General features: G+C 48.0%; 1 protein-coding gene across 6 annotated transcripts in view; it reads left to right on the plus strand.

Moving 5' to 3' along the window:
* The window catches only part of LOC119455905 (uncharacterized), an 82,891-nt gene that overhangs the window by 46,579 nt on the left and 13,965 nt on the right, over window positions 1–22,347 (plus strand). For 5 of the 6 annotated variants that reach the window (XM_049669413.1, XM_049669411.1, XM_049669412.1 and 2 more), the window contains exons 10-11: window positions 9,230–9,395; window positions 11,353–11,483. In XM_049669413.1, coding sequence (XP_049525370.1) covers window positions 9,230–9,395; window positions 11,353–11,483 — 297 coding nt within the window. Of the gene's footprint in view, window positions 1–9,229; window positions 9,396–11,352; window positions 11,484–11,574; window positions 11,734–13,005; window positions 13,352–22,347 lie in introns of those variants that run through there. The other variant, XM_049669414.1, reaches the window with a different exon arrangement.

Genomic DNA, 22,347 nt, shown 5'->3' on the forward strand with positions numbered 1-22,347 from the left:
ATGCTCTTACTTCCGAAACAATCAGCGCGTTGAAAGGACTCATTTTCATTCAGTTGACTGAATGAATCCCTGAAGCAAGTGGGATCATTTTGTGTAGGTTTTTCCGTTGGTTTTACAAATAGCGGGCCAGTTGGACAAGCCTCGTTAGAACACATTTTTGCGAATGATTATGTCACTGGGTGTGCTATTACGTGAGCCCTGTCTACCAGCTGCGTCCCAAACATCGTGGATTTTCTTCCACACGACGTCATTGCACACCACGGCGCTCCTCGGCAGCTTTTCAGCGATCGCGGAAATTATCCTTATTGAACGTCACCAACGATATATTGCGCTTATGCTCTACTGAGCATGAAGTAGCCGCTGGTTAACGTCCACAGACAAGCGGCCTTACAGAACGCCCAAACAGAACATTTATGGACATGCTAGCTAGGTGCCTTTCCGCAGACCACTGGGAGTTACATTTGGATCACAGGCGCCCAACGCGCACGCTCGCCCGCAATGGAATTTACATGGCAATAAAGGTGCATCAGAGTACACGCGTCCACCTCGCTGCTCTTCAAGCTTCCCAGAACTCCCGTTACGATAGGCACCACAGAGACGAGCAGTTCTCACCTGTTTTCCTCGTACCCCTGTAGTCACCATCTCATTGTGTCGGCCTGTCAGGAAAACTTGTCACGCTTTTCAGGACTCTACCGAATCCTACGGCACCAGCACTTTGACAAGCCCCCATTGGTCTGCCTTCGGGTGTACATGTGAGATTTCTCTCGCGCCTACCTAAAGCACCGTCTGTACAGCCAAGAACTGATGTCGTTCATATCGCTCGCCTCAAGCCCTATACGTGTGCGCTTTTCCTGCGCCACGTTGGCTTGCTCTGGGACGGCGCCGCCCCCTTGCCAGCGGGATAGTGCCACACTGAAGAAGACCAAGACTAGCAGACTAGAGAGGATTATGACGATGTTGCGTGATTGCAGTTAGTGGTTGCGTTGTGGTCTGCGTTAGTTAGTGGTCTGCGTTGTTCGTGCTTGCGTTCGTTAAACAACATTCGTACCTGCTTCTGCCTCGCAACAATATTTCCACGAATACATTAGATATGTTGCATAATTTAGAAAACGAATCAATTCTTGCACCAATTGGCTTATTAAAAGGTCATCTAAAAATTTGTCGCAGTTTCACCCGAAAGGCGGAGCATCGATTGCGATAGCAAATTAGTAGAGAGCTATACGGAGTAAGGATAGTTGTTTTATCAGCTGTATAAACTTGGACATGCAGCAGCACCAGCAACGCGCAGAACTGCTGTCGACGCAGTCGGCGTTCTGCCCGCGTTCGCACCGAACGCGCGCGGCGTTGGTGACTGTTGTCGGTATCTCCGGGGGCGGCTCGGAGGTTTTCGACGAGATCAGAATGGGACACTCGTCTAGCAGCGTCGGAAATCTTACCCACCTTCTCGCCTCACAACTTTTATTGCGATAGCAATTATATGGACACTCCAAAGCAGATTTCTGCCGTCGGCGTCGCCGTCGCCGTCACCGTCGCCGTCGCCGTGAGGTTCCGTATGACGTCAATGGAGATGAAATCGTCGCCGCGCGATGATGATAAGTGGTTCTTGAGGGAAAGGGAAAGGTTGGCCGAACGTTGTATGTGCGAGTGAAAGGGCGCGAGGGACGCGCGCTTTCACGGGGAGTGAACGAACGGCGGAGAACAAACGCGCGTTCTGTGCCGTGCTCCCTTAAGGGCTGCAGAAGTAGGCGTCTCTTTCCTCCTTTACAATAACCATATATGTAGAGCAAACGCGCCTTCTTCTGACGCACGAAAGGCCGTGGGGGGAGGGGGAGGGAAGGGAGGCGACGTTGAGCTGCGGCACCAAGTGCCTATTTATATCAGAGGCTCCGGCAACAGTCACCAACGCAGCACGCATTTTGTGCGAACGCGGGCAAAACGCCGACGGCGTCGACAACAGTTCTGCGTGTTGCCGGTGCTGCTGCATGTCCAAGTTTATACAGCTGATAAAGCTACTATCGTTACTCCTTATAGCTCTCTACAAATTTGCTATCGCAATTGATGCTTCGCCTTTCAGATGAAACTGCGACAACCGCTTTGGAGTGTCAATATAATTGCTATTGCAATAAAAAAAAATGTCACAGTTTCGCCCTAAGGGCGAAGCAATGAATGCGATAGCAACACAGCAATGTCATACGAAGTAAGGTGAGCGGCTTTGGTAGCAACAACACGCAGAACTGTTGTCGACGCCATCGGCGTTTTGCCCGCGTTAGCTCAAAATGCGTGCGGCGTTGGTGACTGTTGCTGGAGCCTCTCATATAAATAGGCACTTGGTGCCGCAGCTAAACGTCGCGTCCCTTCCTTCCCCCTCCCCCACGGCCTCTCGCGCGTCTGAAGAAGGCGCGTTTGCTCTACATATATGGTGATTGTAAAGGAGAAACGAGACGCCTAATTCTGCAGCCCTTAAGCGAGCACGGCGCAGAACGCGCGTTTGTTCTCCGCCGTGCGTTCACTCCCCGTGAAAGCGCGCGTCCCTCGCGCCCTTTCACTCGCACATACAGCGTTCGGCGCGCGGCGACGATTTCATCTTCATTGACGTCATACGGAACCTCACGGCGACGGCGACGACGACGGCGACGCCGACGGCAGAAATCTGCTTTGGAGTGTCCATATAATTGCTATCGCAATAAAAATGCCAGGCCTGCGCCGCACACGCAGCACAGTCACAGCGTAAGCTAGACGAGCGTTTCGACAGTACTACCTAGTAAGTGAATGCGTCAGGAACGCGCTTGGGAAACCGTCGCGCGTGCAAGCCAACGTGTTCCATCGCCGATGGCTAGCGCCGTTCGACCCAGCCAAGCGACCGACAATGCAACTACGGCTGTCACATTCGCTCCCGACGCGGCCTGCCTGGGACACGGTAGCGCGTGCAAGCCGACGCGTTCCATCGCCGATGGCTAGCGCCTTTCCCGCTCTCGGATAGCAAGCGCTTGCGTAGCTCAGTGGTAGAGTATCCGCCTCCCACTCAGCGGGCCTGGGTTCGATTCCGGCGGAGAGCGGGTACCCTTTTTCGCATGCGATAGCGGCTACGGGGCGGCGGCGGCGGCGGCATCATTGCGACCCGAAACGCCTATTGGAACGAGCCCATAACAGCTTACGCTGTAAAAGCGAAACATCGATTGCGATAGCGAATAACTGGATATGTATACCAAGTAAGGATAGTAGTTTTATCGGCCGTATAAACTTGTAAACATAGGCATTCTAACTCAATGAACAAGCATGGTGTGACGCGCACACAAGCTTAACGTGAACACATCTCACTCGATGACCACGGAAACTCGCTGTCAAAACGCTGGAGTGAGGAAATCGCGGCAGCAAACGAATTGACCTTCGTGCTGCGTCTCGCCTCAACGCGAAGTAAGCCGTGAAAACCCAGCGCACGGCGGCCTGTGTCCCCGACGCAGATGGATTTCAAGATACAGCGGCCCGCGCGGGCACGAGTAGCCGCCGGGACAGCCCGTAGCATAATGCGCCCCTCCCACTCCCTTTCCTCCACCTTGCGTCCCGGGCGGGCGCGCGCGTCCGCGCGCCGTTGTATCTTGAAAGCCATCTGCGTCGGGGACACAGTCCGCCGTGCGCTGCGTTCTCGCGGCCTCCTGGAGTAGAACGTCCCTCCCCTTCCCCACCCTTTCCCAGAGCATTGCGCACGACGGCAGACGGCGCGCTTCCTTCCCGCTTCCCTCTCTTGCGTGCGCGAGATTCAGCCGCGATCGCCGGATCACGCTCGCACGCTATCACTCGCACAAACAGCATACGGCGCGCGCACTGCGATGATTTTATCGCCGTGAGACTTTATACGAAACATCACGGCGACGGCAGAAATGCGCCTGGAGTGTCCTATAATTGAATAAAAAATCGCAAGAATGACCTGCCGAAGGTCTCGAATTCGCGCGGCCTCGCATTATTGTACGCATACGAGGCGACTTAGTTGCCGACTATGCTCCATCTTGCCGATACTCTATGCGGTGCTGTGGAAGGCATACGTGTAGCATTATTAAATCAGAACAATAAACCAGAAGAAGCGCTCCTCCACGTCCGTCGTGGATCGCCCTCTGCGTGACGCCTGTGAAATAAAACCTTGATCTCAAGGCACCTACGCTGAAGCCTTGTATGGTTGAGAGCCGAGCCAGAACACACCTAGCGAGAGGTCAAAGCAAAAAAGAATGACGCGATAGCCATTCGCCATTCGCCGTGACACGCTTATCACGAGGCAGCAGTGTTCGAGAATTCAAAATGTCAGCGTGACGCAGCACTAGGTATGCTTGCGATAGAGATTAGAGGCGTGAACATTGCCGAGCTTCAGCTAGGCAATGCTCGGGGCGCAACATTCTAACGAACGACGAAGCGTGTGCCCTTGTCGTTTTTATGTCGTCTTGGTTGATGCGTGTCCCTAGAGGCTAGTGTCAATGACGTTGGGGTGATAAATTAGAGCCCCTAATGCCCACTGGCAGTTGCAAGGATCATGCGGAGACACATTTTCGCTGACTACGACCTTTCTTCCTTTAGTACCCACGTCAGAACCCATTCCAGTGGTTTTTGAGTGTTAATATTTTTTCGCTGAGTCATTGTCATTTTTGCTGAGTCATGCTCATGACTATGTCTTCTACCATCATCCTTTAGTCTTTCCTTCACTTATTACCCACGTCAGAACCCATTTCAGTGGTTTTTGAGTGTTAATATTTTTTCGCTGAGTCATTGTCATTTATGCTGAGTCATTGTCGTTTATGCTGAGTCATGCTCATGACTACGATTTCTGCCATCACCCTTTAGTGTTTGCTTCACTTAGTGTCCACGTCCGAACCCATTCCAGTGATTTTTGAGTGGTAATCTTTTTCGCGGAGTAATTCTCTTGACCTACATGACACGCATGTCATGATATTGATGTCATGACCTATCATTTATGTTCACCATACACTCCTGTCATACCATGTCAATTTTGGTACCTACCAAGTTAACGAAACGACCATGAGGGCACCAAGACGTAGGCGGATGTTTCATGACCTACAAGACACACATGTCATGGCATGTCATTTATGTTCGTCATGTACTCTTGTAACAGTATGCCAATTTCTGTACATACCAAGTTGATGAAACGACCATGAGAGCACAAAGACGTAGGCGGCTAGCCAGATAGATATAGATAGATAGATAGATAGATAGATAGATAGATAGATAGATAGATAGACAGACAGATAGATAGATACTGCAAATAGCAAACGTTCGCCAAGAAATGCTTTGCATTCAAAAAAAATATAGTGCCATTTCTTATGAGCAATGCTGGCCTTTCTTTCCGACAATTAATGGTGTGCAGGGTCGAAAACAAACTGTTTTTTTAGCATTTCGTTTATGTTCGTCATGTACTCTTGTAACAGTATGCCAATTTCTGTACATACCAAGTTGACGAAAGGACTATGAGAGCACGAAGACGTAGGTGGCTAGATATATATATATATATATATATATATATATATAGATAGATACTGCAAATAGCAAACGTTCGCCAAGAAATGCTTCGCATTAAAAAAATATAGTACCATTTTTTATGAGCAATGCTGGCCTTTCTTTCCGACAATTAATGGTGTGCCGGATCGAAAACCAACTGTTTTTTTAGGTAGCACAGATTACTAGCAGTTTTCACGAAGCCGCAAGGAACTCACATGTGCTGCTTTCCCATGCACATAGTTCTTCTAAGATAATATCGCGTTAGCTGTTTGATGAGTTTCAGTTGATTCGTAACCTTGAAGAAGTACACGCAGCTCTTGTCTACAATAGGTTTCCTGAACATTGCCCCCGCGTAGATCACCAGTGTAGCCTCACAAATACCAGTTGAAAATTTCAGACTACCACCATCTAAGTTATATTTAATGTCGGAGCATCACCGCACAGTCCGGCCTCGCCCCTGTCCGCAGCAAAGATTTTTCTGTAGTTATCAGACATCGACAACCGTAAAGGTACATGAACACAACAGGTATACAAAAAAAAAAAAAAAATGCGATGCCAGGCAAATGTGATTTTAGTGCGCCAACGTCTCTGGAACCTTTCCTATACTCATATCAGTGCCAGATCTCTCGCGCCAAAGCCACGATCTGATTCTGAGGCACGCCGTAGTGGGGGTCTCCTGAATAATTTGGACCAGCGGGGGTTCTTTAACGCGCACCTAAATCTAAGTTTACGGATGCTTTCGCATTTCGCCCCCATCGAAATGGGACCGCCGTGGCCGGGATTTGATCCCGCGACCTCCTGCTTAGCGGCACAGCACCATAGCCACTAAGCAAAGACGGCGGGTGCAAACGGAGAGCCTATTCGCTTTCAAGTGAGGCGCAAGTTAGGCGCCGTTCTTGTCAACAAGCGACGCTTGCGTTTTCTATCGTGGTTCCAAAGACAATACATTAAGAACGGATAGCAGGAGCGGTGGAAAGTGCGGTATCTGACTGCAGAAAGAATCTTACCTTATAGTGTACTACGTGGGCACAGAATGCTTCGAAAGAGTGGTGGGAAGGAGGGAGGGGATTCTTCTGTTCCGAATGCTTTCACATTTCGAAAAGGAAAATGTTTGTACCGTATCCATGTTACGAAATTTACAGAACAGCCCAACACCTGTTGGGCATTGCACGTGCAGCCTTCCAACGCAGACAGACAGAGAGACAATGAACTTTAGTCAGGTCCTGAGGAGCGACTTAGTAAAATAGCGATTATTGCAAAATGTTGTTGAACACGCATCAAGCGAAACGAGGTTAGAGCATCGTCAGGCTCCTACGGTGAACACCCAGGTGACCGGAAGTTACAGCAAAAGTTTGTGTGCTGGCATGCAGATTTGTGTAGGAAATAGAGTGGGTTGCATAATAATATTGCTGACGCCAATACAGGGCCAGTTTTTGTCAATGTTTCATTTCATTTTATGTTCTTCTTTTTATCATGCATCGCTCCAAGTGGCGAATCAGCAATAACAATAACAGCAGCAGCTCAGCTGCATTCCAGCCAGCTGATCGAATTCCGGCCGCGGCGGCCGCATTTCTATGGAGGCGAAATGCAAAAACGCCCGTGTGCTTGCGTTGTAGTGTACGTTAAAGAACCCTAGGTGGTCGAAATTAATCCGGCGCCCTCCACTACGGCGTGCCTCCTAATCAGAACTGGTTTTGGCACGTAAAACCCCAGAATGAAGAAGCAGAAGCCGAATGCCGAATAGAACAGAACAGAATAGAACAGAACAGAATCGTCTTGTCGACGATTTACTAGCCTAAGAAAACGAACCGTAGAAACACCACGCCGCCTACTTGGATTAGATTTAACTGTTCCAAATGTACTATCTTTGTGTGCCTCTACACTTGGGCACAGCGACGTGAAGGTTGGCACTGCCTTCCAAGACTTTCTTATAGGTTCCACGAGATTTAAACTCTGAACACAACATTTTTGAAGCCTCCTTTTCTTTGACAGAAATATGATTTGAATTGTTTTATTTTTATGGTTATGGCAAAGTATTCATAATTACAAAATCACGCAGGCTTTAATCTCCATCTTCCGATTCTAACTTAGTCAGTATAAATTTTGCACTCTATTGGACATTTCATTTAGATCTACCCCGTTCTTGGTCAATCCCCCGGAGTGGGTACATGCCAGAATATCCCAAGGATCTACATCTACTAGAACAGAAGGCGAAATGCGTCGCAAGAAAACAGGGTCCTTCATCTTCTTTCAAACTTGCCGGTAGCGCATGGATTATTCTGTCAGATTTGACATAACGTCATTGATAAGGCATATTGCGACTTCCTTCATTTTGTCCTGTGGTTTACTCGTCTTGTCCTTTTAGCGGCTCAACATTCCTTTACAAAAATTTATTATCTTGTGTCGACGCTACGATTAACTAATTCAATCGCATAATTTGCGGCGCATAAGTTCTCACGCTTTGAGCATTCACGGCGCTTAATCTACATGACGTGTTGCACTTGTGTAAATTAGTATACACAGGCAACGTCGTCTTCCGCCTGCCTTGCTACGTACCGCCAACTGCATATGATAACATTGTCGCAGTAAACGTGCACACAATTCACTAAATTAAAGGATGAGCCTAGCAGATTAATACGGACTCTGTGCTTCTAGGAGCGCTGGACTGATTTTATTTTAAGTCATTTATCATTTAGCCAACTTAAGAATTAATTACCTTTGGTGCCGAGCGCTTCTTTGCCGTAGTGAACAAAATCCACGAAATGTTCGAAGCAGCGTAAAAAGAAGCCACGTAAACAAAACGAACGATATTGATATCAAAGTGACTCGCTTTTAATTTTCTCTTATAAGCGGAGGGGGAGGGGTGAAGGCAAATATGTCACCCGCGAAATTTGAACTATATGACATCGCAATGGATTCTGGCCTTTAGATATTAGCGGTATCAAGGAGACATTGAAGGAGCAGTGTCGCCCCCATTGTCTATGCGATTGTTGCTGGGCAGGGTTCATGAGCTCCAGCTTCTAGCGTATGCTGACAGCTTTCACTGCGTTGAAGTTGTATAGGAAAAATATGTCTTACCTCGACGCTGCTGAAAACGTGGAGTGGGTGTTTTGTGAAGCAATATTTCTGAAATTTCATGAGCATTTTCTTTCTTCTTTACGGCTATACGGTCGTAGAGGAAAGGACAAGTCATATGAAACCTAGCTTGCAGAAACATTTAATTTGCAGTTCTGTGGTGTTGCCTGGTGTTGTCTACAAGCTTCTGATTTACACTTCGGGGCTAAGATAAATGCTTAAAAGAACAGCCATATGTTATTCTTAATTATGAACTCAATCATGGGAAACAAATTGGACGCACAAGTGACCAATGCACAGTTTCATCAATAGTGGCAAACGTCTGATGCTACTTGTAGCTTTAAGGAACAATCAAGCATATTAAGAAGAAAGTTCGAGAGGTTAGGATCGAGAAGACAAATAAGTGTGTGTCACAGCTCTAGGCTGGAAACAAAGCTTCCTTGCAGAGGCGGATCGGAACAACTCGGGCTCCATCATGGACGAACCGTATGGACGGTTTAACCATGGCACGATGTAAGAGCGCATTATGTACTCAGAAAAAAATAAAGAAAAGAAAATCATTGTTCAAATATACCTACAGAATAAATTAAATATGAGCTGTGCGTAATATCTGAGTGCTAGAGACTGACTTTTCCCCTCATTATTGTATACTCAGGTCGACGATTCCGTACCCGTCAGCGAAGGAACCACCGATTGGGAGAAGCTGACCTTTTCTTTCTATCGAGTTGACAAAGCCAACAAATGGGTGACAGATCTGAAGGCCTTCGATGTCACTGACTGCATGGGGGACAATGTTTATCCTATGCAGTTCGAACTCAAGTGTAAGTAAACTAGAATGCACTGCTCTCGCGAAAACTGCAAGAAATGATCTTTATTCGAAACATGGCAACGAGAAGGAAGCTGTGAAACGGGTGTATCGAGAGGTATTGGTGAGGTGATCAATTACAATGCATCGAACCGTTACGCGGTATTCTCACTGATGATGCGAGTGAGGACTGCGACCATACTGTGCGCACAGTGCGGCAAAATCTGGCAAGCGTTGGGAGCCCTGTGCTATCCGGGAGGGCTCGTTGAGGACTGATTTTAGTAAGCCTCCCTCCAATGATGAGTGAAAGCCGCTGCACGAGTTTAGTTATGATACGAAAGTACCTGCTCACTAGAACGAGCACATCAGTAGCCATGCTGCTGTGTTTTGACATCTTGCTTATTGAACTGTTTTTTAAGCCGCCTCTGTCTATACATGAGGCATAACAGTAATACGATATTTCCGCAAAAGTAATGTTACTAATTTGTCATCTCGAAGAGTGTGTAATGTGCCCTTGGCTAATTCAACGACGCATAGCATTTCTTAGTGTTTACTTTTGTTTCAGTTTATAACATTCACTACAGACGGATCCGAGAGGCACAAAATAAAGTACGTAGCTCACACATTTATGTCGCCAGAGCAATCTCTGAACTGTCATGACATATATTCTAAGTGGTCTGCCAGACGAGGCGTCAAAGTGCCGTCAAAAACATCTGATTTAAATTGTCGAGTCTTCCAGCAATAGTCGCAAGAGCTGTTCTATTCAGAATCTGAAGGAAAGCGGCGCCGAAGATATGCTTAGCTGAAACGCTTACGTTGACGGCGCAGTATTGGTTGGCATTTTGACTTCGCGATAAATATACTAAGTACCGCTTTTCGACCTAGCTCCACAGCTGCAAACAGACTGTTTTCAGGTGCCCTCTGCGATATCATTCGTTCGTAAATATGTGTGATTGCTACCAATTTTAATAGAGAATTCAACAGTCAAGCTGCTTCGCCTGAACCACAACTCTGCGTGTTGTACCATCCTCCGTGCTGCATAAAATAACACAAGAATTAGGATATGGATATGGTGGTGGTGGTGGGGGGGGGGGGGGGGGGGGGGGAGCGGTAGCGGTCTCGGTTACAATGGGGAGTAGTCGCCGCGAGCAACAGTCGCAGCCAATTGGAAATTAAATTACAATTGAATTGGGAACAGAAATTGAGATCGGGCGCAAAAATAATCGTAAATTCGTGCTTGTTTGGTTGTTCAAACCACTCTTTATACCTGTAGCTATACCGGCGCATGAGCGATGCGTCCTTAGCAAAAAAAAAAAAAAAAAAAAATGGCAAGAAGAGGTGGGGTTATATTTTTTCGAATGCTCAGCTGCTGAGTGGTAGGGACATGCAGATTGCGTTTTGTACTGAGCACGGTTTGGAAATTCATCTCAATTTGCTCTTTCAGGCTGTAATTTTGTTCAGTTTTGCCTAATACGACGCTGTGCAAGGCAGATCTTATACGTCACAGGTTGTTCGGCATGTGCAGGACTCTCGCAGGTGCCGGTGTTAAGGGCTCTAACTTTGGCCCGTGGGAGGCGCCAAAACGTATATTCATTATCTTGGTGCATGGAAAATGTTTCACTTCTCTAAGAGTTAGTTGCTTGTGGACTTTGTTACTTACACTGTACATTATTATTACGGTGACCCTAATTAAACGTGAGAAATAGAGGGACAAATCTGTTTAATGAAACACGGACATTTCTGCCGGCATGTGCATAATCGTCTACATCCTGTTCTCTAAGGAGGAGGGGATGAGAGACTGAAACGCTCTAAGAGAGCGAGAGAGAGAGAGAGAGAGAGAGATCAGACGAAAGAAAGAAGCTATGAAAGAAAGGGACTTGGTATTTGCGTGTAAAATGATAGTTGCTGCCCTTCGATATGGGATCTCATGCACCAGAAATGATCAATATGCTTCCTGCCATCGTTGTTTTCAGATCCCGAAACTAAGTATGAAGACGTGGTGAGCGTCACCGTCGAGCCGCTATTTTTGGCGATGTGCAAAGCGCAGATAGTGCAAAGTTTGAAATCGAAACTTGGACCACTTAGGATTGGACGACTGCGTGCTGTAAGTGTCATGTCAGCAGAACACGAATACTGAGCATTGTTAGCGTATAACAAATCAGCAAATAATCAACATTTTCTTACATCGCTTGTAGGTATTCGATGAACAAAGAAAGCTGTATATTCAGTTTTCATTGCTTGATGGGTTCACTTCCGTTAAGAATGAGTCTACATTAGAACAAATGAAGGCCTCACTTCAAAAAGACGTGGATGAGAAGACGCTGAAAATTGAAGTCAATGCGCCTGGAAAAAAGGTGAGAAAACCTGTTTATTTGTACCTAACTTTCCATAAAATATGAAAAATATTTGAAATATACTTTATTTACTTCCGCGCATTTCTTCTGTTCTTAATTAGTTGTTTAGGTGGCGCAGGTGATTTTGTGAAGGACGTAGCAGCTAAGTAAGACATTAGGTGCAAACAAACAAACAACCAAACAACCAAACAACCAAAGAAACAAACAAACAAACAAACAAACAAACAAACCAACAAACAAACAAACAAACAAACAAACAAACTAACTAAACTAACCAATCGCACGTTTTCTATCTCGTGGGTTTAGCATGTCAGCTAGCTTTTAGAAACAGCGCTGACTGGACTGGAAAAGCTTTATTTAATTCCTGCAGGACGCTCTTAAGGCTGGGTTCTAAGTTTTCAAGCTCCCATATTACTTCATCTGTTATCAACTACAACACAAACAACTATATTCGGGTATTTTGTAACGACAAATTAAGAGCAAGATAGGTGCGCAACAACACTGTACATGGACGACGAAGTCAATATAGCAGTACTAGGCCTTCTTTCTCCTTGAAAGAGCGGACAGAGAAGAACATGAAAGGAAAATGACATACATTGAAAGACGTGCTGTACTTGCGCAGTTGATACGTAGCGAGCACCTTTCAAAATGATTCAGCGCAGGGCCGCGCGGTACTATTTCAGTGGATGCCTAACCACGTCAGTTTAATAAATATATACTAAGGAGAGTGACGGACTCGCAAGGAAAACCATAATCGAAAGAATTTACTGTGCGTATGTCTACCCTTATAGGCTGGATATCCGCAGTATGCTGTGACAGCTATCTTCTCACTGCTCTGCGGAAACGTTCTCCGAATGCAATAACGCGAAGCATTCATTGCAGTGTGAAACTGATTCAAGTGAGATTTTCAACATAGCAGTAGATATTCTTGGAAACAGATACCTCGATCTATGGGCTTCGACTTGAAGTGGCATACACAAATTGCTTTTTCTAAGGCGACTAAGTATCTTTCTAGATGTTTATTTTTTCCGGAAATCTGGATGGCCCCAATTTCATCAAGGTTTCAATTTGAAATAGCTGGTATGTTATTAGAAAGGCGTTTATTGTAACGCAACTCGTACGTGGACACAGAACAAGAACCAGACAAACACATAGCGCTAACTTCCAGAAACTTTTCTAAGTTGTCACTTTTCTCTTTGTCTATGAAGTAGTTGCGTTACACTGAACTCCTTCTAGACGACATCAAAACTAAAACCTCTACGTTTTTTACAGGATGACATCTTGTTTACGGCTGCACCGCGTTCAGCTTAGGAGCACCGGCGACGACAATTTTCCGGCTGGCAAGGCCTCGAGCGCTGCTGCCTTTCAGTCTCGAGGGCCCCACTGGTTTGACGGTAATCTGACGGTGCGGAAAGCTCCGCCTGCGCTTTTTTACAGATATCAAGCACCTGATCAGCCAGTCCTGCCGAAGAACGAAATCAGTGGCCTTACGAAGACGGTGCGTGTGGTGACTTTCGTAGCGGGGGCCATCGGACTGTTCGTCGTGGGTGCTTTTGTGGGAGCCATATCGCTGCGCCTCCAGCGCATTCTACGATAGAAACGTAAATAAAAGAAAAAAACAAAAGTGACGCTACCAGCCGCTTCGTTTTTTTGTTGGTTGTCTTCAAAGGATCGGCGAAGGTCTCAGCGAAAGCTATTACGTGAACCGGCTAGTCAAGGAATTAACATTGTAACCTTGATATGCCCTTCAGGCGCTATGTGCACAATTCTGCACGCCACGAAAGTGAATATAAAGCAAGATACTGATGAAACAATATATATTTCAGATATATCGGAAACATATCGAAACACATCGATTGAAATTATGCTGCAGACTTGAAGGAAAAGAAACCCGCCATGGTGGCGCAGTGGCTATGGTGATGCGCTGCTAAGCCCGAGGACGCGGAATCGGATCCCGGCCGCGGCGGCTGCATTTTGAAGGGGGTGAAATGCAGAAACACCGGTGTACTGTGCGTTGGTTGCACGGTAAAGAACCCCAGGTGGTCGAAATTAATCCGCAGTCCCCCACTACATCGTGCCTCATAATCAAATCGTTGTTTCGGCACGTAGGACCCAAGAATATATTCTTTAACTGAATTTTATAGGGAGAGGGGAACAGGCGGCGAGTGCAGATAGAAAATGAAAAAAGCAGGGTTGATCTCTCTCTTTCATACGAATCGGTAGAACACGGAAGTGAAACGTCTTTCCACAGAAGCTGTTTCATGTTTGGGTCCGATGAAGTGAAAGGCGCACGATTTGCGGGCCGGCGACCATGTTGCAGGTTTGTTGGCGCACGGCGTCCTGTTGGCGAGCGCCGTCTTGCTGGCAACTGGCTTCGGCGAAGGTGCGAGCATTCTGGTCAGGCTTCGTATTGGCTACGGCAGCCAGTCGAGCTGCGACAGCTGCAGGACTGCCAGTGGCAGAGTCCGCACCGTGCGCCCCGAATGCGCGAAGGAATTCTGCTTCACCCTGGCATGTCTCTTACCAAGTGGTCACAAACAGAAATGTGAATGCCTAGTTTTCTTGTGAGAAGCTGCGCGATAATCGCGTTTCTCAGGGCTCTCAATAAAGTTTTTCCATCCATTCATCCATCCAAGCTATGCTTTTAAAAATGTTCGTGCATGTATTTCTTATTGCTGCCCTCTTGTACAATATTGCGGAATGCCTGTAGCTAAGAGACGGACAGAAATGAAAAAAAAGTAGGAAACTTACGCCTCCTGACAAAAGAAAGCTGAGTGTTATGCACGATCCTGCCATTCAACCATACAGTCGCGAACAGAAATTCGAAAGATTCACGTGCATAAGGAATGCCAAGGCTTCCGATTGATGATCATTTTGATTGCGTCTTCTGTACGTAATTTTAGTGGACATGCAGCTAGGAAAGGCATAAAAATAGTTACCAAAAGAAAACTTGGGGAAAAATACAATGTGTGCGCGTGCTAGCACATTGATGAAGAATTCGCAGGCACTGCTCCCTGGAGGAGAAACCCTGATCTAGGAACATTGAAAAATAAGTACCTTACTAAACGGCCACTTGGCGCGTTAGTAAACAGGTACCCGTCCGCGGGTCTCGGACGCTGCGTAGAACACAATATGCTACGAAATAGTAACGCCGCTTCACACAGGGTTAACTTCGCCTACTTATTTGCCATAACCACCTGCTCCCCCTCGCTAAGTTTGAAGTACTAAAGCGCCAAACAAATGGCACAAGAAGAGACATGGACGAGCGTTTCTTGTGTCGTCTGTTTGGCGCTTTAGTACTTGAGTAACCTGCACCAACTAGCCCGACAAAAAGATCTGCTAAGTTTGACCTCGGTTACATTCGTAGTCACTGCAGGGCCGCAGTATAAATTTTGCGCCGATCGTAAATCACTCATACCGCTACGGAGCAATTGAATACGTTATTTATTGAAAACGCCCCAATTAACCCACACACTTTGACCTTTCCCTAAACAGTACTCATAAGAAGCACCCCATTTTCGCCAAATATAGAGGTGCTTTGTTTATTTCAATAAGGACACCGTGAAAACTAACAACGAACACCGCATAACAAATTAAGAAACGAACGTGGGCGTTTATTAATTATGGTAAGGCTTCTAATTATAGGCCAGGAACATGAAAATATTGCCACATATTACAATTACCATGCACTTTTCTTCCCTCTCCTTTTATTTATTTATTTATTTATTTATTTATTTATTTATTTATTTATTTATTTATTTATTTATTATACCTCAAGGGCCCCTGAGATGGGGTATTACATGAGGGATTGGCTGAGTTTAACAACACAATGATTCGAGAACAGCCTTGAAGTGATGTGCGTCAGAGTGGTTCATGGCGTCGGCAGGCAGACCGTTCCAGTTCCTTGGGGTTTTTCGTGATAAATGAACGTAGATGGGAGGTAGTCTGCGCCGGGGGAGGATATGCGGCTTTTCTGTGGTTAATTCGGCTGGAGTGACCATTAGCTGGTAACATAGGTGAAATTTGAATTGGTGAATGATAGAACTTGTGAAAAATACGCAGTCTGGAAATATGACGTCGTGATTCGGGATTAGTAAGACCGGCACGGGTTTTTAGTTCTGAAACACTTGCATGGTAAGAATATTCAGAGTAGATAAACCGGGCTGCACGGTTTTGAACTGATTCAAGAGTATTAGATAGGTTATGTTGATGTGGATCCCAGACAGCGCATGCACATTCTAAATTGGGGCGCACATATGTAACGTAAGCTAATAATTTTACTGATAGGGAAGCAAGTCGTATGTTCCGGCGCAGAAAACCGAGGGTTACGATTGGCGGCATTCGCTATGTTAATTACATGATGTGACCAAGTTAGTGTAGTTGATAAGGTATATGAGTCAACGGATGATATTTCGGAGCCGTATATGGTGTAATTCCCGGATTGGTGGCGCTGTCTGCTATGGAAAGAAACTAGTGAAGTTTTTTTTTGTATTTAAACAAATCAGCCATTAGTTACACCATAAGAATGCAATTTAGATCATTTTCAAGTAAATCTATATCTGAAGTGTTAATTATGCGTCGATAGACTACACAATCGTCTGCGAACAATCGAATATCAGAAGAGATCTCAGTAGGAAGGTCATTAATGTAAATTAGGAAGAGTAGTGCTCCGAGCTCTGTGCCTTGTGGTACGCCCGGAACTACAGGAGATGGTTTTGACGAGTGTCATCAAATACAAACTGCTGCCGGTTTGTGAGAAAGTTACGTATCCAGTCTAGTACAGATGGATTAATGTTGAGACGGTAAAGTTTTAGGAGTAGCTGTTGGTGTGGAACGTTGTCAAATGACCTTTCAAAGTGTAAGAAAAGGGCATCTACAGGTACGTTCAAGTCGAGGTTAAAACTTAGATCATCAAAAAATAAAGCTAGTTGAGTGTCACATGAAAGACCTTTACGAAAGCCATGTTGAGCTGGATGAAATAGGTTATTGGATACTAAAAAGTTTGCGATCTGAAAGTAAATAAAAAGTTCCATTAGTTTGCAACAAACACTGCAGGTGAGTGAAATGGGACGATAACTACAGCACAACAATTGAGAACCTTTTTTGGGGCCTGGAACAATCTTGCATACTCTCCGGTATTCCGGCACCACTGCTGCTGACAATAATGGCTAAAAAATAGCACATAAAATGCCGTTCACAGTTGTTTTGGTGTTTTTCAGCATTTTTTGCATTTATTTCATCGACACCAGACGATGACGTAAGTTTTAATAAATTAGTGTCTCAATGCCATAAAGACAAAAGGTAATATCAGGCATGACTGCATAATTGAAATAAGGGAAGGGAGGTAAAATGTTATCAGGTTCAATCAAGGTAAATATACCTAGTAGCGAAGCTTCCATAGAAGCCAATATGTTCAAAACATGGCGGTTTATCGGCGGTTCACGGGGCTTAGCGCCATCTGTGTGAGGAGGAAACACTGCCGGCGGAAGAAAAAATAACATGACGTCATATCCGTTAATAGCAGAAGTGACGTCATTTTGTTCTGAGAGGCATGAATTTTGTTTTCGGAGGCCTGCGGTTTGTTTTCAGAGGCGTTCAAGACGGAAGTCTTCGACATCCTCATCAAGCGAAGCAACCATCATATACAGCAGCATTGTGACTACGACAGTAGCCTTCGTACCGGTCGACGTGATGGTAAGCCTGAATGCCATCTCCAAACAGAAACTGCATGATTTTTTTTTTCAAACTGGCCCAGGGTCTTTCTTATTCAAGAGGTTCGCGTGAACTCAAGGAAAAATATCATTGCCGTGGACACAACAGATGAGAAGACGGTGCAAACTCAACTTGGTCTGTCTCAACTCCCTGGTGTCAACACGCGGGCTTACCACCGGACTCGGATGTAACAGCTTGTGTCATATCTGATGTTGATCTGGAACTTCAAGACGACTTCTTAAAAAGTATGATCGTTTGCACGCCACCATGCAAAATCATCAACGCTCGACGGCTCGGCTCGTCAAAGTTTGTGAAGATTCTTTTCGACTGTGCAAAACTGCCTAGTCATACAAAGGCTGGACTAGTGCCTTCCGAGGGCAAAATATCGGCCCTCCGAGGGCAAAGTAGCGGCATCCGCGCTCCAATTACGCGCTTACGACCCTGAGGCGATGGCATGGACCTTGGTCCCCACCACCGGTGACGCAAATTCGACGGACTTTTCCGAAAATTCGGAGTCAAGCTTTACTTCAAGTGGCCGAACGCTGCTCCCAGGACAAAACCAAGATGACGGCGTCCAACGCCACCCCGGCTGCCGGCTCATCGGTCGGAAACGTGAACGGTCCCGCGAAGCGCGCCACGGGACGCAAGGGCAAGGCGTTCGCGAAGTGGAAGCCGCGCCCAATGCTCAAACCCACTCCTGAAGACTACGTTATAGTCATGAAGCCCAGAGAACGTATTTCTCTTCAGAAGGCGTTCACGGAAACTGGCTACGGGGACCGCCATCTCGGCGTACCTCGGGCCGGAACGGGCACGCGCCACCTCTGTTCTGCCATCGCGAGACCGAAACATCATCATCGTGCATACCCCGGACATCTAGGCGGCTGACCGGCTCATCGGGGACTTTGCAGTGAATACCGAGAAGGGATCGGTCCCGCTTCACGGTTACCTGAGACAAGACGGCGGCAACACGTGCCACGGAGTGATCATGGTGCGTAACACGGACACCACGGAAACTCTTCAACACCGAGTGTGCTGGCGTGCCGGCACCATCGTGGAAATCCGATAATTCGGAACATCCAAGAAGGCACGCATCACCTTCGCGGGCAAGGAGAAGCCCCGTTACGCGCATTACTGACAACATGGTCGTCTCTGTGCAAAGCTATTACAAAACTATCCGGCCTGCGGCCAGTGTGGGGCCGTCGGGCACGGCGCGGATGCATGTCCAAACCTACAGCCGAACACGTGTGGACTCTGCGGACTCGACGCTCCGTTAGTGGAGGGAGTGCGGGCCCCTCACAACTGTGTTCCCCGGTGTTCTGTGTGCGGTGGTGACCCATGCCACCAACTCTCGCGACTGTGCGGCGAAATTCCGCACACCCAAGATGGCCGCCAAAAAGGGCGGGAAAAAGAAAATGGCGCCCAAGAACAAAAGTGGCCATCTTGGGCAACCCAGCGACCAGCCGCCACCACACGGCGGCCTGGAGGAACGCACGGCGGCGGAGACGCACGGCAAAACTGGGGCCTGGGTCAATTTCGTCAAAAACGGACGCCAGGTGAGCAAATTGGGCGGGGCTGCTTCTTCTCCCCCCCCCCCCCCCAAATCTCAATGATGGTTACCGCCATCTTATAATTGCAAGATACAATCCCCGCGATGATTGCCCAACAAATTGCGCACTTCTCGCGACCCTCGCGCAGGCTCGGTGGTCCCTACACGGACGTATCCGGCCGCCCTCTGAAAACTTCTAGTCGTACCACCGCGGTAGACGATGACGACAGCTGCTCGCTCTCCAGTATGGAGGACTCCGCCCTCCTTGTGAGTGCTGGCTCCGGAGCAGCGTCACTACAATCCCACCTCAGCCTAACTTACCGTGGCGAGCAGCCCTAAGATCAGGCGCTCCCAAAAAACCCATTCGGCCACTCCCGTTCACATTGTCCAATGGAACTGTCGGGGCTTCCAGTCCCGAGCAAAGTGGGCGAATCTCCGACTGTTCCTTTTAACTCTCGACTCGCTTCCGGCGGTGGTTGCCCTCCATGAGTCAGGAAGCGGCGCCACCCTTACAAGCTACATCACCTTCCAGCAGGACCCCTCTTCCTGCGTCTGTGTGCATAAAAATTATACGGCTAACCTAGTCGACTTGGAACTTGAAACTGAATATTCGTATGTGATGGCGACACTTCTTCCGCTCAAGAAACATGATGCACCACTCCACATACTGTTCTCCCAGACTCAAAAATGTAACGTTCGCAGCGCTCTTTAGCCGCGCTCTAAAGGCTACGGGCAGGGACCCTATGATGATTGTGGGCGATTTCAACACCCACACTTGGGGGGTACGTGCGTGAGAAGACGCGGGGACGCAAGCTAGCGGAACTTGCGTCCCCGCTGGGTCTGACTCTCCACACCGACCCTGCATGTCCAACGCGGGTGGGTAACTCCGTGACCCGGGATACGTGTACGGATCTTATCTTTACGAAAAACATTAGACACGTAGAATGGGCCAACACCGAGGAAACCCTCGGGAGTGACCACGGCCTTATCACTACCACTGTAATGACTAAACCATTGGCAAGACCACACGCACAAGCTGGGCTCCCCGACTGGAATAAGTTCCGGCAAAGATACATCAATTCGGCCTCTATCTGCGAACAAGGATACCACGCGTGGGCACAAGAATTGGTTACACACCTTCGTTCGACGGAAACCCAAATTCAACTCTCGGGGGCAACGCCGGAGGTAGACAACCACCTTCTGCACCTCTGGGAGGCGCGGCACAGCCTCGTCCGCAGATGGCGCCGCCAAAAACATAATAGAAAGCTAAAATTAGCATCGCCCAGCTCACCTAGCGAGCGGCAGAATACGCGGCCCAGCTCGCCGACTCGAACTGGGTGGACCGCTGTAACACGGCGGCCAGACAAATGTCTAGCCGGAGCACATGGCGCCTCTTCCGCGCCCTATATATGACCCGACTCAAACACGCGCCGAGACCCAAAGTATCTCCAATGAGCTATTCATAACTTCGATGGAGATACCTCAAAATTAGCGTACAAACTACGCTACCAGTACCTTTGCACTCAACAGGACCCCCGAGGTCCCGCGTACTCGTATGTAGGTTCAGAGAACGCGGAGCTGGATCAGCTGTTCCCGCCCGCTGCATAACCTGAAGGCGGCCCTAGCTAAAACGAAACGAGGAACGGCACCGGGACGGGATAATATAACCACGAAACTGCTTGCCAATCTTCCCGACCCCACCTACGATACCCTCCTCGCTTTCATCAACTCGATCTGGCTTGGTGAGGTACCTCTCCCAATCGAATGGAAGACCGCTGTGGCAACTTTCATTCCAAAAGCCGACAAAGCCATAAATACAGACAACCTCCCTCACGTCTTGTGCGGAAAAGCTGATGGAGACCATGGTGCGGGACAGGCATCTGGGCTTCTGGAATACCAAAATGCATTTCTAGACACCGTGTTTGGTTTCCGCCCGCACCGGTCCATGCAGGATGTTCTGCTTCAACTCGACCGAGAAATTCTCAGCCCTAATACCCCCTCAACGATAAGGCAATACTCGCTTAGACTTGAAGGGGGCTTTCGACAATGTCACACATGAAATTATCCTGCAACATCTCTCCCAGACTGTGGACCTAACACATTCCAGTATGTCAAGCAATTTCTCTCTGATCGACAATCTTTCGTCCGAATACACGACGAAGAACACGGCCCCTAACAACTGGGAACGAGAAATACACCACAGGGCACGGTCCTCTCGCCGTTACTTTTCAATCTGGCCATGATGAAACTTCCGGCTCAGCTGGCGAAGGTCGAAGGCGTCCAGCACGCGCTGTACGCCGACGACAACCATCTGGGCCAAACACGGATCGGTTGGAGACATTGAGGCCAACCTGCAGCCAGCGGCGGAGATCGTGGACGCCTCCGCCCGCCGCTGCGGCCTTCAGTGCTCCCCATTCAAATCAGAATTTGTGCACATTCGCCCGTCGCCTAAGTGGACCACCAAAATGGAACTATTCCTGGCCAGCGGCCCGATACCCGAACACGATGAGATTCGAGTGCTTGGTCTCTCTATCCACAAACACGAACGAGTTGATACGATAACAGCCAAATTGCGTAAGGTGGGGGACGAGGTGGGCCGGATGGTCCGCCGGGTTTCCAATAAACGCGGGGGGTTATGGTGCAAAGACGCCTTGCGGCTGGCGCATGCATTTGTGACCAGTCGAGTCCTCCACCCGACTCCTTACTTCCACCTGCGCAAGTTTGACGTGAACGCCCTCGAGGTGATTCTCAAGAAGATGTACAAGCGTGCCCTTGATCTCCCGATAACCACGTCCAACCACCGCCTCATGAGCCTGGGGATGGTAAACACTTTCGCAGAGCTCCGGGAGGCACACTTGACCAATCAATATACAATGCTTTCAAAGACGCTGTCGGGACACTGCCTATTAGCCCGACTACACATCCAGCCCCCAACACTAACGGAAGAGCGCGTACGCATCCCCGATGTCCGGAGATACGCTTTGCACGTGCGGCCTCTTCCAGCCAACATGACACGTGATGACCACAGTGACAGGCGCCTTGCGCGGGCGGAGGCACTGGCCCGCCACTATGAGAACAATCACGGAATCTTCTACGTGGACGCCTCCGGCCCTCATCATGGGGGGATGGTACACGGCCGCAGTCGTCCATGAAAACGTCGCGCTGAATGACCTAACATTCAGAGCTCAAGACATAGCACATGCGGAGATAGTCTCCATCGCGCTAGCCGCCGGAGAGCAGGACTCGCGCGTCATCATCACCACCTCGAGAGGGGCCTGTAGAAATATTGAACAGGGGTACATTCCTCTCATTGCGTCTCGCATCCTTCAAAACAGTGACTACGTCGGGGCCCCCGC

This window comes from Dermacentor silvarum, chromosome 6, assembly GCF_013339745.2.
Source record: "Dermacentor silvarum isolate Dsil-2018 chromosome 6, BIME_Dsil_1.4, whole genome shotgun sequence".
Lineage (NCBI taxonomy): Eukaryota > Metazoa > Arthropoda > Arachnida > Ixodida > Ixodidae > Dermacentor > Dermacentor silvarum.